Here is a 14,968-nt window from a genome sequence, read left to right as displayed (position 1 = left end):
ACAGGGGAGGGGGTGGGGGGGGGTTCTGTGAGTCATTACATCCTCGGACATCAATTTGTTTTTCCTTTTTTTTTCTCCTTCAGCATTAAAGCTCTGCCACACGGTGCAGAGGAACCCAATCAGGGGTGTGATTGGCCGAGCAGGAAGAGAGTGGCTGGTGTAATCTGTGGTGAAATATGAGCCACTGAACTCTAATACATCACATGAATGGACCGCGAAGGCTCACATTCTCGGAACAGCCAAACAAACCCGTGTGTAATTCAGTGAGACGGCACGATGATGACTATTTTTAGAGCATGTGCATTACCTGGGCTTCTGTCTAATAAAAGGCCAAGTGTGAGCGGAGGAAGAGGAAATGTCTGCTGCCGTGATGTATCTGTGGGAGCGCGGCCCGCCGTAATGGACCCTGCGTTGATGGACAGATGGAGGAAGGAGGGTAATGACTCTATCTGCGTCCAGATAACTGACGGCAGACAGTGGACGGGCATGTGATTCTGCCACTCTCTCTGTTTTTGTCTCTTCTCCTCGGTTTTCCTCTTAATTAGATTGCAGCTGCAAAAGGCGTGGGCGCAGCGGAGAAGCTGCAGCACAGATCCAGTGACGGGGTCATTTCAGGTCATTTTGTTTGGTCACGAAGTGGAGAGTCCACTTTCCTGGCCATCGTTGATGTCGAAGAAACTGGTTCACAGATTACTCATAAAATTAATACATAAAGTACTGCACATCCTCATATCAAAGTAACAAAGTATTTACATTTGTGTTACTACACATTTTTAACAAAAAAACTCTGGAGTATCTTTCCCTGTATATTTGTTTGTGTATAGTGTAGTAAACGGGCTAGAAACACCTGACTTGTTTTGTAATAATGGTCCATTGACATTGCAGTAGATGCTGCTAAAGAAAATCAATGCCTTTAGTGCAGCAGCTCTGTGTCTCCTCAGGCAGAATCAGCTGGTCCTGTCAGAGATTGTCAGTTTGCAAAACCAAACTTCTTTGGTTTGTTATTTTGAAGCCACTTTGGTGGTAGTTTAACCACCAAACTATAACGGTGGAATCAGCTGATAATATAAGAATGACTCTATAATATGTGGAAGTCATGGCTGTTATATTTTTGGTATTTTTGGAAATAGTTCTTCCGGGTGAAACTCGTTAAGTCATTAGTCAAGAGTTTATCACCAGCTCAATAGTTTCCTTCCATAAAGTGTTTCCTCCTCGGACCCGTGTGACACACGGACCGATTTCTCACAGCAGCTTTTTAAACCTGACAGCGGGGGGAGCCACGTGTCATTAATAATAGAACACAGCGCAGTGTGACGTAACTGCTGCCAGCAGACAGATGTGCTGGAACATTTCCACAGGTGAATGAATTCAGCAGAGAACTGCTGCTGCTCTGAATTCAAATTTTAAAATATTATTTCATTATGTAGATTTTCCTCACAGCAGCAAACGATCTCATCAAGATCTTGACCATTCCTTACATGTGTGAGCAAAACCTCAGACTCTGCTCTGGTCCAATCACAGCTTCGCCGTGCTGGAAGATGAATACGTTTCTGTGAAACCGAGCCATCTCAGAATAGTGACCTAAAAACACACTCGTCTTATTTCTGTGGTTTTCTAAAAGATTACTACACATTTTGCCATGTTGCAGCACAACAGCCGACGTTGTCACCGAGCAGAAATAATGGGCCCTCACTGTTTATTTTATTTGCAGGCCTGCCAGCCAGATAACTGGTCCTTTGAGTTATTTCTCACTCAACCAATTAAAGTATCTGTGCCAGCAGCCCAGCTCCACACTCAGACATCAGTGTCCGGTCTCTCAGTCGGTTCATGCTGAGAAGAAAAACCAAAAACAACCACTAACAAACGTCTTCAAATGATTATGACACTACAACGAGAACGCCACTCATTCTCCAGGCGTTTAACCACAGTTTACCCAGGGAGACGCTTCAGTCACTGAAACAACTCCTACCTCGACCATTTCACCCAGCATTTCCCAGCATCCTACGCTCCCTCACCTCCCGATTCTCTTTGATTGGCAGACATTAGCACTGGAATAGGGGCTGTTTGTTGTTTGATGGAGGTTGAGGTTTTTACGTGGAGCAGCTCCAGGGATGAGAACGCCTCCATTAGTGACCTGCTCTGCCGGCAGCAGCTGAGTCAGACGTAATGAGTGCTTTTATTCCACAGAGATGAAATGAGATGACAAGGCAGCGTGACTTCTGGGCACAGAGAGGTGGGCTTAGCACCAATGAACGGCGAGAGGGGACACCTCGTGGGCGGACGAACAGACAAACAGATGAAAAAAAATGAAAAAGTACGGATGGAAAGAGGGCGTCCGACGGGGGCGCTCTTACCTCTTTTTCGGGTGTTTGCCACCGTTTCGGGGGACTTTTAAGGCGGTTTTGCCAATGTATATCTTTTTCATGGTTTGTCTGTGTTCCTTCCCTCTCATGTGTTTATAGGTCGATCGCACAATGCCGGCATGCGTGTTAGTTTCCCGACGGAGATCAGCTAAGCCTGGCCTGAAGAGTTACTGAGAGCTGAACGTGTTCTGATCCTGGGAAACAAAGCAAACAGACAGACTGACAGTTACACAAGTCCAGCAAAACAAGACTTTAAAGATTAAAAAAAACAAAAACTGCACCGATGATGTCAATGTTTTACAGTCAATGGCAGAAGAGCTGAAGCAGCAGTAAACTCCACACCTAATCCAGATTAACAATCCATGTTAAAAGTTTTCCAGCTTCAGCTCATAATAATGAAACACTTGAAAACACTTTTCAGGTGAAGGAGTTTTTTTTTCTTTCTTCTTCTCTGTCCTTGTTCTCAGAAATGTCACACCGTGTTGTTTCCTGCCAAGAACAGTGGAAGTGAAATGTCAAGTCTTGGTCTCAGTCTCTCAGACCTGGAGATCGTGGCCCCAGACTGCAGTCATGGCCTGATCTGGATTGTTTTTCTTACACCCAAATATGAAGAGCAGCTCTTAGAAACCAGGAACGACTTTACGGACCTCATGGAGGAGGAGGAGTTCATGACTAAATCTCACCACTAGGTAGATATCCTGTCTGCTTTTCTTTTCCTCATCCTTGCTTGACAATGACAGGCAGATGTTTTTTAACCACAAACACAAGCTATGACTCAGCCGTGCAGGACCAATGCATCATGGGTCCAATATTCTTCACAGGTGTGTCCACCAGCTCAGAGACACGGTGCAGATCATTAGATGAGACAGGATGTCAAAACATGATGAAAGCTTCTCTGATCCACGCACTGGAGCGTCCACTGTGGAAATATTTTCCCAGCGACGATGTGACGTGCTAACCATCACATCTGTTCCAGTACGACACACAAACACACATTTATAAACAGTACATTAAAGTCAGACATGAAGACAAACATGTTGATCTGCTGACACGCCGTCGTTGGGAGGTGATGTACGAGGCTGGGTGAGGAGGCAGGCAGACGTGTGCTTCTCCAGATGGTGACAGCTCACCACTGCCACTGGAGCCGTCGGTCCAGCTGCTTCCCTCTGAGTCACAGCACATCGCCTTTGTCTTTGTATGAAGCTCTTTATTGTCTGGATCTGTGGTAATGTGTGACCTGATAGGTTTGAGTGTGTGTCCCTGAATATGTCTGTGAATTTCTGTGTGTGTGTTTGTTATTGCCGCAGCATCAGCGCTGCCCATTCAATCCTTGTCTCCCTGAGCTGAAGTAAACCATCTATCTGCCATAAAAGTCAAGGAAAGGACAGCCGTTACAGACACATCTCAGGACACATCGGTGTCTGCTGTCAGCCTACAAACCCACACTCACTCCCTCTACGCTCATTCACTGGCTTCTCCTTCCTTTAGCCTGTTCTCACACTGCAGCAAAACCGTAGTCAGGTTTCCTTCTTTTTTCAGATGGCGCTGTCTGCCACCCACTCATGCCACACTGATGTTTCAGGACAACTTAGTGCATTAAAAAAAGGAGGGCAAAGAGAGGATGAAAATTAAGGTTTGGAATTTGGGAGGAGAGGAGAGCAAAGGGTGGCAACAAGAGCAGCGACGTTTATATAAAAGAGGGAGAACTGCCAAATGTCTCGGAGAGAGAGTGGGTGTGATTTATTTTCCTGCAGAAAAACAGCGTTATTCTTTGGTCTTCCTGTTTCCTTGCCTCCTCTCTCTCTCTCTCTATTCATTTCTACCTTTCTGCCTCACTGAATGCATCCATCCTGCAGATACATTGCCTCTCAGGAAAAGCCCCTTATCACAGACCCAGACCTGGGCGTCAGAGTGGGGGAACCCGAGTGGCTGACTCATCCAGCAGCAGCAGCAGCAGCAGAGATAGGAGTCATGGAGGCGAGTCTGCCCAGTGGCTTCAGATTAAGAAGAGAAGGCAGCCAACCTGCCTAAAGTCTGAACTTATTGGATGAATGTGGACGTTCACACACAGATGTTCGAGGATTCAAACTGGTTTCTTAGTCCAGCTGAGCAGCAGACAACAAAGTAGTTCCCTTCCTAAACGACCAAAGGTCATTATCAGCATGGATGTACAGTAGTTTCCACAAACATCCCTTCCTAAACGACCAAAGGTCATTAGCAGCATGGCTGTACAGTAGTTTCCACAAACACAGCTGCGCCTTTTAGCACAGCGTCAAATAAACACAAGCTACAGCATGTGATCTAAACACCTGAGGCACTGGAAGCGTGTTGTTGTCTGTATAATAATGTGATATAATGCAGTTGAGGTCCAGTCTGTCTGGTATCCTGTCAGGTTAGCATACACGGTAGGACGGCAAACAATACCTTACTGCACATCTGCGAAAAAAACAAACAAACAAACCCTCAACTGAGTATGCAACTGTAAAAATCAGCCAGTTTATCAGCTCTGCCATCCCTCTAGAACTACCCATCCGTTGCCATGGTTACACGATGCTGCCCTCCAGTCATTCCCACATTAAAAAATCCAGCTAGATGTCTCGACCACAGCGTGTCTAACAACCAAACAGCTTTAAAAACGCCGCTCTGTTTTGACTACAATGGATCAGAAACCTAATGTAAAACAACGTCTACTGTCCAGCACTTACTGCCAAGGACATTCACGGAGTTGGAAGGTTTCAGGTTCGAGTCCACCAGCTGCCACACTGCTCCCCGTGCTCCCTTTGGTGATGGGTTAAAAGCAGAGGTCACATTTCGCTGTGGGCTGTGTCACAGTGACAAATATTTAACCGTCTCCTTCCTTTAATGATGAGAGGACCAGGGACAGGGACAAGGACAACGAAAAGTGTTGAAAACTTGGAGAATAAAGCAGGTGGCTCCAGAAGTGTCTGCTGAACATCACATTAACGGTGTTGAAGTATATTCCCTCACTCCGTGTATTCTGAGTCTCAGCCTGACGGTCGTCTCAGCCCAATCACAGACACTGTCACCAAAATCAGTCTGGTGAAAATCCTAAAACCTGACAGTCAGGATCTTCTCTGTGAAATAACTCCACTCTCTCATGGATACGTTGCTTCCAAAATCCTGGCTGATGAATCGTTCTCACACAGGCCAAGAATGTGTTTTTAAAAAGGGACTTTTTTTTCTTCTTCTTTTTTTTTTTGGAATTTGGCTGATTATATGCTTTTTGTCACCAAAAGTAAAAATTATTGGAGCAATTATGGCCTCATATTGTTCCTCTTGTTAAAGTCAATAGCACTGATGTAGGAGATAAAACATGAAGCCGAACTAAAACCAAAGAAAGTCTGGGGGAAACGTGGGAGAACTCCAAGACTCCGATCGTGTTTTTTAGTAAACATCCATGGAACGGCACAAAACGAGCAGCTCTTCAAACGAATTTCAGCTGGTGATAAACAGAACATACACAAACGTACATGTACGAGCACATCACACACACACACACACACCAGCAAACGCACACGTGCACATGAATGCACACGGCCCACACCATCCCTCTCTGTGTGTGTGTGTGTGTGTGTGTGTGTGAACCTTTTCAACAATGGAACTCCCAGTGCTCACTCTCACAACAGTGAACCTGTGAGCAAGGACAGAACAGCACAGAAATCCACTGTGGGTTGTGTTACAACAATAGACCATGTATATAAAAAAAAAGAAGAAAAAAAACTGACTGAGAATTTTTGTTGCTGGAAACTGAAGTTAGTAGAACAGAAACAAAAAATGTCGAGGAAACAAAGCCAGTGTGACGGTCATATCGTAACACCAGGTGAAAAGTCAGAAAAGTTGGAGTTAGCCACTGTAATATCTCATATAAAATGTGGGAATATCTTTGAGTCGATCTCATGCAGACCTAAAAAAAAAAGATTATTATTTCATATATTTCTGTTTGCTGCAGATAACAATCCAAAATCCAACAAACCAAGTCCTTATCAATATGAAAATGTTCCAAAAACTTCTCCAAAGTCAAAGGATTAATTTCACAACCCAAATACTTATTTCATTATTAATTATAAGTTCATACATTTGCGTGTTGAATTCTACTGCAGCCTAGAGATTATATGGACTTCACACTCACACACACCCATAACAACAGTATGGGCTGCATGTGAGGGGGGCTTTAATGATTTTCCACGACATCCTGTAATCCCTATAATAAATCTCCTGCAAGTCGGCTCCATGTTTAACCCTCGGCAGCGTCAGTACCAGCAGCAGTCGTAAACAAACCCACAACATTAACGAGGCTCCTCGGCTTCTGAGACTTTAAGTTCTTCTCACTTTTCTCTGAGGTTGTCAGACTGTTTTTCTCTCTCCTTTAATCTTCCTGCTCTCTGATGCTCTAGTTGCTGGGGGATTAAACACACATCCTCAAATCTTCTAAATGATCCTGTTTCTCCAGTGCCCGTTCACCCAGCCAAAAAAAAAAAAAAGTCATTAGATGAGTAAAAACAATAAAAAATATACGTCCAAAGACCTTTGGACCAAAACTGAAGACAAATAAAAAACCTAGGTCTGGGAGTTTAATTATTGAATTTTCATGTGCAACATCAAAAAGAGCAGAAAACATTAGGAGAAACAGCGTTCAGACGGCTCCGAGCCACTGCAGCGGGAGATGAGGGGCCGACTCTGACGTTTGGACGTGAACGATTTAATAATGCATGGAAAATTCTCTCATTGTTAAAAGTAAAAGTCAAATGCTTCAATAGATGAAGGTCAGACATTTTCCTGGTCAAACAGCTCACAGTTTAATAATGGAACTGTGAGGCTTTGAAGTCGGGGGTTAAACACTCAGGTGCAGCAGCAGTTTAAGGATGTGGGTTTAATCCCTGTTTTGCTCGGTGAAGTTTTTGAAGTCGAAAGCCCAGACTCTGTGAAAAACAGCTAAGAAATCTCCCATTTTCAGGGGGAAATAACAGTCATTCACTACCATATGGTGGTTACGTCAATTTATTACTCGTTAGAAACTAGAATATTTGTTCTGATATAACCACCCGTCAAATTATTATTATTTATTTATTCATCATCGACATTGCTTGGGTTTTTAAAGAGCCATGCCCTGAGCACAAAACATAAATTAAAAAAATACATTTTTGCTAGAATATTTTTTTTAAATCAAATTAATCATGAGAGTCAATAAATACTCTCTATATTCTATATTGTTTTTGTCCGTCTACTACAATCACAAGTCTGTACCAGGACTGTGCTCTCTATATTCTATATTGTTTTTGTCCATCTACTACAATCACAAGTCAATGAATGACATGCTAAAGTTAGCGCTGGTGTCTGTACCAGGTGACGGTTAAAATACTAAGGCCTGTCAATGAATGACAGCTTTAATATTTATGGATACCTAAGTGTGTGTGTCGTCACGGGCAGCTCTGATTAAGGACTTTCCAGGCCTTTCCCTGATTTTGAAGAGCATTCCTGAAAAGACTTTAGTGAGAACGCATGAATGGAGCGTGCACAGAAAAGAGAAAGACAGATGCATGATGGGAAAATAGAGAAAAGCAATAAAAGCTTTCCACTGCACAAAACCATTAATGCAGAGGCTCAGGACTCAGTTTCAACAAACAAAACATATTTGTTAAGAATCATAAAGTTAGATGAAGGATTTCCTTTTTCTTATGAACTCATTTACATTTTGAAAGTGTCAGGTTCAGGTTACTGCTTTGGGAAATAGTTCAATTTTGGGAAATGCACCGAGACAATTCATTCTTTTGGGGTGTGTAAATGATATATGACATTTAAATATATATCATACGTATGTATGTGTGTTTGAGTGTGTGTGAACTGGTTTCGTATAAAGTAAAGTCTTACTTTTTCACCCGGACAGATTTGAATCTAAATGTTAATGTAACATTCTGAGCGAGGCGGCGTTCAATACATAATTTTACATCAGCTTGACTTTCTCGTCATTTCAAGTCACATCACAAACTCAGCGCAGAAACATTAAGGATATATGTGCTGAGGTTGTGACTTACGTAGTGACCCTCAGTGTGAATGGAAGAAAAAAATCCACTTAACGTTTTAGTTGAGACAGCATGAAACCTTCTGTTTCTTTAAGACAAACTTTGTTTTAGATCAGACCATGAATGTCAGGAAACTGAATACTAAAAATGAACGGCAATTAAAATACACTGCATTGCAGCAAACCTATCAGATTAAAAATGGACGTAAACCTTCAAGTCAGATTACAGGAAGAATCTTTCAAAACTTGACTGGAGCCTGAACGGTCCAAACACGATGAACGTAGTGCATTCATCAAAAAGATACGACAAGAACAGGACGTGAAAAACACTGTCCACTCAGGCAGATTGAAACTTCTTGAAGGCTCCTCAGACTCACCCCTGTCCCCCGCCTCAGCCAATCCTCTCCCTGCACTCCATCTGAACTCAACGTCATTGACTGGACACCTAACTCACCAGGGGTGAAACCACTGATGGGCCGGGTCACACGCCCGGTTCGTCTCAGTCTGAGACACTGTTTTTAATCAGCAAACTGAGAAAACTTGAGCAGATGATGGTCTTCACTTCACTCTTAACAAAATAACCAATAAATTCTCCTCCAACACAGACAATAAACCAATCACTGAATAATCTGACGCACACACAGTGAACGTCTGTCTCCCTCGCTGACGTCTGCAGATATCCTTAGCTTCAGCTTATGGTTTGAGCAGCGAGGTTATTGTTTGAACATCTGATGCAGAGGTCCACAAATAAAGAAGTGAAGAATTTGGGTTTCAAAAAGTGACAACTCGTAGATGGAATATGTGCCGCACAGACGCAGATCTCACTTTGCCTCTCATGTCCTTCAAATATTTAACTGTTTAAAATAAAATAGATAAAAACTGTAAAAAAAAATGTGACGGCAAAAATAGGTTTTTGGAATTGAATATTTTTTACTCTTTTCATTAACAGTCATTAAAATCAATGTGATTGAGAGTTTAACAGTGAATTAATATAAATATAAAATTTAAATATTTTTTAATAAGAAAAAGCAGGCAAAATGTAATATATAAATATATACATGTCACCTACTCTGTTAATGAAAATATAATATGGAATTATTGATTTTAAAAAATGAAAGAAGTGCAACACCGTAGAATGAAACTAATCAGAAAAGACAGATCAAACTTTTCTTGTTGCTGTGTTTTTTTTGTCACCTGCCTTTTCAGAAGGCGACGTACTGACGTTAAAGGCTGTCAGTCAGAGGAACGGCTGTCAGACTCATTTTCAGACGACGATTTTGAGAGTTGTCCCAAAAATCTGCATCTTTTGAAAACATTGCAAAACCTTTAACTTTGTTTGTCCAACTGAGGTCCGTCTGCCTCTGCTGGGAAGACACAGCGCTCTGATGCACGATCGTGTCCAACTGACGGAGAGAAATTTCAAAAGAACAAAGACAGAGGGAGAGGAAAAAAGAAAGAGAGAGAGAGAGAGAGAGAGAGCAGAAGACAAAAGAAAGAGAGAGAGAGAGAGAGCAGAAGACTGGATTGATTTCAGGACATTTCATCATTTAGTCTGGAAGGCGTCTTGGAGATAAGGTGTGGGCGGAGGTGGGGGGGGCGGTGTCTGGGCCGTGAAATCGGACTCCTCAGGTGGACTGTGCTTACTGGTTTGACCCCATCACGTCCTCCACAGAGGCTACATGTGACCTTGTCTCCTCTTAAACACGCAGCTGGGAGACCAGGCACACGTCGTCCCCCGTCTTATCTCAACACGGTCGCTATAATTCAATTAGAGCGGTGACAGCGAGGTGAGGACAAGTGATGGCTCACTCTGAGAAACACGGTGTCAGATTAATTAGCCCTCATCAGCTGGTTTTTAAACTGTAATCTGCCTGAAATTATGATAATAAGAATAAGACCATCGGTAATCCAACACAAAAGAAGAGGCTTCGGATCTATTTCCATCTGATAGATGATTAATAATGGTTCATTAGTGGCACTGCTAATTAAAATGTAGGACAATGAGGTGGGAGCGATGGCAGAGAGGAAGGAACTGCAAAACAAAACAAAAAAACAAAAAAACAAAAAATAGATAAAAAGATGAAACCTCTCCTGCGTCTCCTCATGTTGTGACTTTCTGCTTCAATTAGTGTGTAACAACTTTAATCAGAAAAAAAAAGTCTGTGAGCTTTTACAATTTTCTAATGAGATCATTAAAATCTGTTTATGCAGGAATTTAGAGGCGTCTCTGTGAAGCATTTAAACCCAGTGAAAATCACTTAGAAAAGTAACAAACACTGGCAATAAAAGTGCCATCATGACTCTGGACTCTGACGGGTTCAGCTCCAAATCAGTGTAATCTGAAAAACAGTCGTATCTGCAAGAAAAACACATTCAAAACTAATTCACCAGAGCTTTTTTTTTTTAGAGATCCGTCACTGATGCCACAACAACCGCAGTGGATTTCAAGCCAAGAGATTTCCTGCATACGGTTCTCTGGCTTGTTTTGCAAAATGAAAACAGGATTTTTTTTATTTCCCTTTTAAAGGAGCTTTGACAAACTACTCAAAGACCAGATGCATCTTAAAAGCACTGTGTTAGCAGAACAGGGAGCATGAACTGACAGAGTGAGGGCAGCCACGCAACATACAGAGCAGCACATCCACAGAGAGAGGGAGACAGAGGGAGACAGAGGGGGAGACAGAGGGAGACTAGCACAATCACGCCTGCTTTATAATCCCAAAATCAGAGATGCAGAAGCAGTGAAACCAATACCTTTCCCGTACGCAGAGCTTCATCCTGGAATCCCAGAGATAAAAATCCAGCTCCCAGAGCTCTGCTGAGTGAGCGGAGAAATCCCTGACTTCTCCTCCTGTGTGTTATCTGGACTGGCTTACCCCGTTCTCCCTCCTAGCTCAGAGAAACCCCAACACTTGCACACCACCACCCCACTGCTGCCACCACCAACACGCCACTCCAGCATCAGCGGCATCAGCAGCAGCAGCATCAGCAACAGAGCCAGGAGGGAAGACAGAGCGAGTGAGGGAGAGAGACTACGCAGGAGTAGAGGAAGAGAAAGAGAGGAAGAGTGGGAGGGAAGGAGCTTTAAAAAAAGGAGGAAGACAGGGAGAATGTGGGGGTGTGATGATGGAGTGCTAAAAGATATGTGCAGAAGAAGGGGAGAGGGAGAGAGAAGGAAGCTCACCTGATAGCATCGGCGTTGCTCATGTCTTCAGCAGACACCTAAAGGGAAAGACAGGACGTTAATGAAGCGACCCATCAGAGTGGCCCGGGAGCTGCCAACTCCTCAGTGCATCAGTCTGATGCTGTGGCAGCTCGGTGCGAGGAAGCAACAAAACATACATATTCAGCAGAGGCTCTCTCTGCTTCCCTCCTGGTTTTTTGTTTATTTTATCTCCTCTCCTCTTCCTCACTCTCTCTCTCTCTCTCCCTCTCCTCCAGTCCTCATCCTATTATCCCTCACTCCCCTTCCTCCCCTGTCCATGAGCAAGACCATGTAACGCTCATCAGTCTGAAGCCCTGCTGTCTGCAGCCACGCTCATACTTGAGGTGAGAAGAAGACCATCAAATCAAGTCAGGAGAGACTGAGAGAGCGGGGCAGGAAGGAAGGGGAGTGAGTGAGGAGGGAGAGAGTTGAGAGAAACCCTCCATTGCAGCCAGACTGCAGATACACGGCGAGCCCCCTCCCCCCCCCACATCCCCCAGGAGGGACACTTGCAGCAAGTCAATATCTCTGTGGAAGTGCTGAATTGGAGCGACAGAGAGGAGAGGGGAGGTGCTGACGAGGAAACAGAGGGGAGACAGGGAGAGGGGAGGAGGTGAGGTAGAACAGGTGGTTCAATCTGTTGAATGTTACAGCTCAAATCCCAGGCTGTTTGGAAGAATGGTTTTTTTTTACCGCTGCTGCTGCTGCTGCCTTTCCCATGTTTCTGAGAGCGATGAATTATGTATCATCCTGAAAATACTTTCCCAGAATTCTTATCTTCATTCACGTTTAGGGTGCAGGCCTGATGGAGAGTGGCATCCACGCTGCCACACGATCAGGTTTCATTAGTTGTGGAAGCCCTGAGAAGTCCGTTTAACCAGTTCCTCACTTGAGAAAAGACGAGCAGAGCTGTGAATATCCAGCACAGTGAACGATGCAGGAAGATTTTTCTTCTTTTTTTTTATTTTTTTATACTTGCTCTCTACTGGATCTGGATATGGATGGAATACCAACAAAGAAAACGGATGACTTTGTGCCTGGAGGGAGCCGGGGTGGGAGGGCAGAGAGAATTTGAGTTTGTGTCTTCAACCAATGCTCAGCAGAAGGTCATGTGCTTGTGAAGAACGCTTTGTTACTGCAAGGACTCGTGTGAAGACATGAAACTTTTCAGTGCGCACAACACACACACACACACACACTGACGCTCACACACACACACACTGACGCTCACACACTACTCTGCGATGAACACCAACAGGCTCACATGCCTGGCTTGCAGCACCCACACCACCCACCTATTTCCAAGCAGTTGCTAAGGTGACGGCAAAGACTGAATTTTAATCAGACAATAAATTAAAGGAATGTGATCCCCGTCTTCTTCGTTACTAATGGAGAAACCGTTTCCCATTTCAGAAATTTGTCATGCATTTTCTCAGCTGCCCTTTTTTTTTTTTTTTTTCTCCCACAGAGACAACACCGTAAATCCAGCCACAAAGACGTGTTGTGGTGTCCTGGGAATTCACGACAGTAATCTGTCTATGGAGAAGAGTGGCTGAGGCTGAAGCTGCACCACAGCGCCACCTGCTTTTGTCAAATTGAACTTATCAGAGTAACATGTTGTCACAGTTGGGGTAAAAGACAGAGTTTTTAAGGGACGGAGAACATTTGCAAAAAGAAATGTAGCTGCTAAAAACATGGGCCACACATTTTGTTGCCTCCGTTCCTACTACTACTAATAGTATTAGTTGTTATTATTATTGTGACACTATGATATTTTCAGTTGTAACTCAGCATCAGCTGAGTTTTTTAACAAGTTCTACAAAAAAATATCCAACAGTTTGTAATAGAACAGCCGACGAGGACTTGGTCACAAAGTAATAATAATAATCTGAATGTCTAACTTACAGTATTGAACAAAAAAAACAGAGGGAACTCAGAGACCCACAACGCTAATGGTGCAAAGCCAACCCTTATCCTCGCTTTCCTTTCAGCTCGTAGATCATAACGCCTCAGTCAAATCTCCTCGATACCTGCACTGATTTATTCTGACACCTCTTCAGACCCAGAGAAACAATTTCCTCTTCAATCAAAACAAACGCTCGGCGGCACTAGGACAGATTTCATCACTCACCATGTTGATGCCCCTGGGTAGAGAGACAGATCTGTGAGGGTATCTGAGGTAAGGAGAGCCATCATACATCGCAGAAATCCCACTCCTCAGGTTCAACCCCTGGCAGAACCGTGGGGGGGGTGGGACCACGTTTTTCTCCAGCTGCGGACTCCTGTCTGCTTGTGTTTCCAAGTTCTGCCGCTCATCCCTGACCCTAACGGCGTCCATGTCTGTCTCCAGATAGATTTTCTGTGTCAGGTCAGGGAGCGTCTGCTCTTTTTGGGCCTTCTTCTGCTCAAGCTGCTGGGCCATGGAGCGGGCCGGCCTGGGGCTCCACTGAGTCACAACTTGGACCGTTCCACCTTCAGACTTGTCTAATCTGCACGGGGTGGTGGAGCCAGAGGGGGGAGCCGGTCTCCCAAACGCTTGCAGGGTTTTTGGATCCAGGACGTTGGACGTCACCTCATCCAGGAAGTGAGAGAACTTCAGTTTGGCTTCTATCTTTTCCTCCAGCAACCCCCGCAGATGTGCAGTGGTGTGGCGCTGGTTTGAGCCCCTCCCCTGGGACCGTCCACCTCTCTCTGACCATGCGTGTTGTTTAATGTTTTTGTTGCCTCCTCCCTTCCTGGACTGTAGATGAACTCTGCCATGAGCAGCACCAATCTCCCTGAGTTTTGTCTTTTCCCTGATTTCAGTTTCTTCCTGGCTCTGTTTCCTGGTCGGGCTCTGCAGGAGGCAGGTTACAGCTGAGCCTGAGCTCCTGCTGGAGACACTGTTGTCACAGCTGCTGCTGCTGCCACCTGGGCTGCTGCTGCTGCTGCTGCTGCTGCTGCTAAATGGCTGGCTGCAGCAGGACTGACCAGGAGAAGAGCAAATCTGCTCCTGCTGCCAAACCTGGTGACCACCATCATAACATAACATAGCTGCACAGAATGAAGGCCCTAGATTTCTCTATCAGCAGTCAGTGTTGGACACTGCTCCACTGAGAAAGGAGACAAGCAGCGCTTGCTCCTCGTGGCCATTTGGGTCCTGATCTAAATGCTCCCTAATCTAATTGTTGCAACTGGCAGATGATCCACGGTCCGTTGGGCAGCCCTAAATTTCACAGAGTTCTCACCAAATCCTGTGTCATTATGGTGCAAGCCTGACCCAGAAGAAGAAGAGAGACGATCGTTTTCACTTTAGGCTGAACAGATGGCCTCCTTCAGTGCCAGGATAACCTCCTGCTATGATAGGCAAGGGCATCCGTG

At 44.4% G+C, this 14,968-nt stretch overlaps 1 protein-coding gene across 4 annotated transcripts in view; it reads right to left on the bottom strand.

Annotated features, from left to right (window-relative positions):
- LOC103381223 (brain-enriched guanylate kinase-associated protein) overlaps window positions 1-14,968 on the bottom strand; it is a 31,917-nt gene that overhangs the window by 10,422 nt on the left and 6,527 nt on the right. The window contains exons 2-3 of one of the 4 annotated variants that reach the window (XM_008313484.3): window positions 11,588-11,625; window positions 2,355-2,557 (exon numbers count right to left, since the gene is read on the bottom strand). In XM_008313484.3, coding sequence (XP_008311706.1) covers window positions 2,355-2,452 — 98 coding nt within the window. In that variant the 5' untranslated portion in view covers window positions 2,453-2,557; window positions 11,588-11,625. Of the gene's footprint in view, window positions 1-2,354; window positions 2,558-11,157; window positions 13,189-14,968 lie in introns of those variants that run through there. The other 3 variants (XM_008313486.3, XM_017033644.2, XM_008313487.3) reach the window with 3 other exon arrangements.

This window comes from Cynoglossus semilaevis, chromosome 7 (assembly GCF_000523025.1).
Source record: "Cynoglossus semilaevis isolate Cse_v1.0 chromosome 7, Cse_v1.0, whole genome shotgun sequence".
Taxonomy (NCBI): Eukaryota; Metazoa; Chordata; class Actinopteri; order Pleuronectiformes; family Cynoglossidae; genus Cynoglossus; species Cynoglossus semilaevis.
The sequence above is the reverse complement of the archived record's forward strand: the minus strand, read 5'-3'. Positions and strand labels throughout refer to the sequence as shown.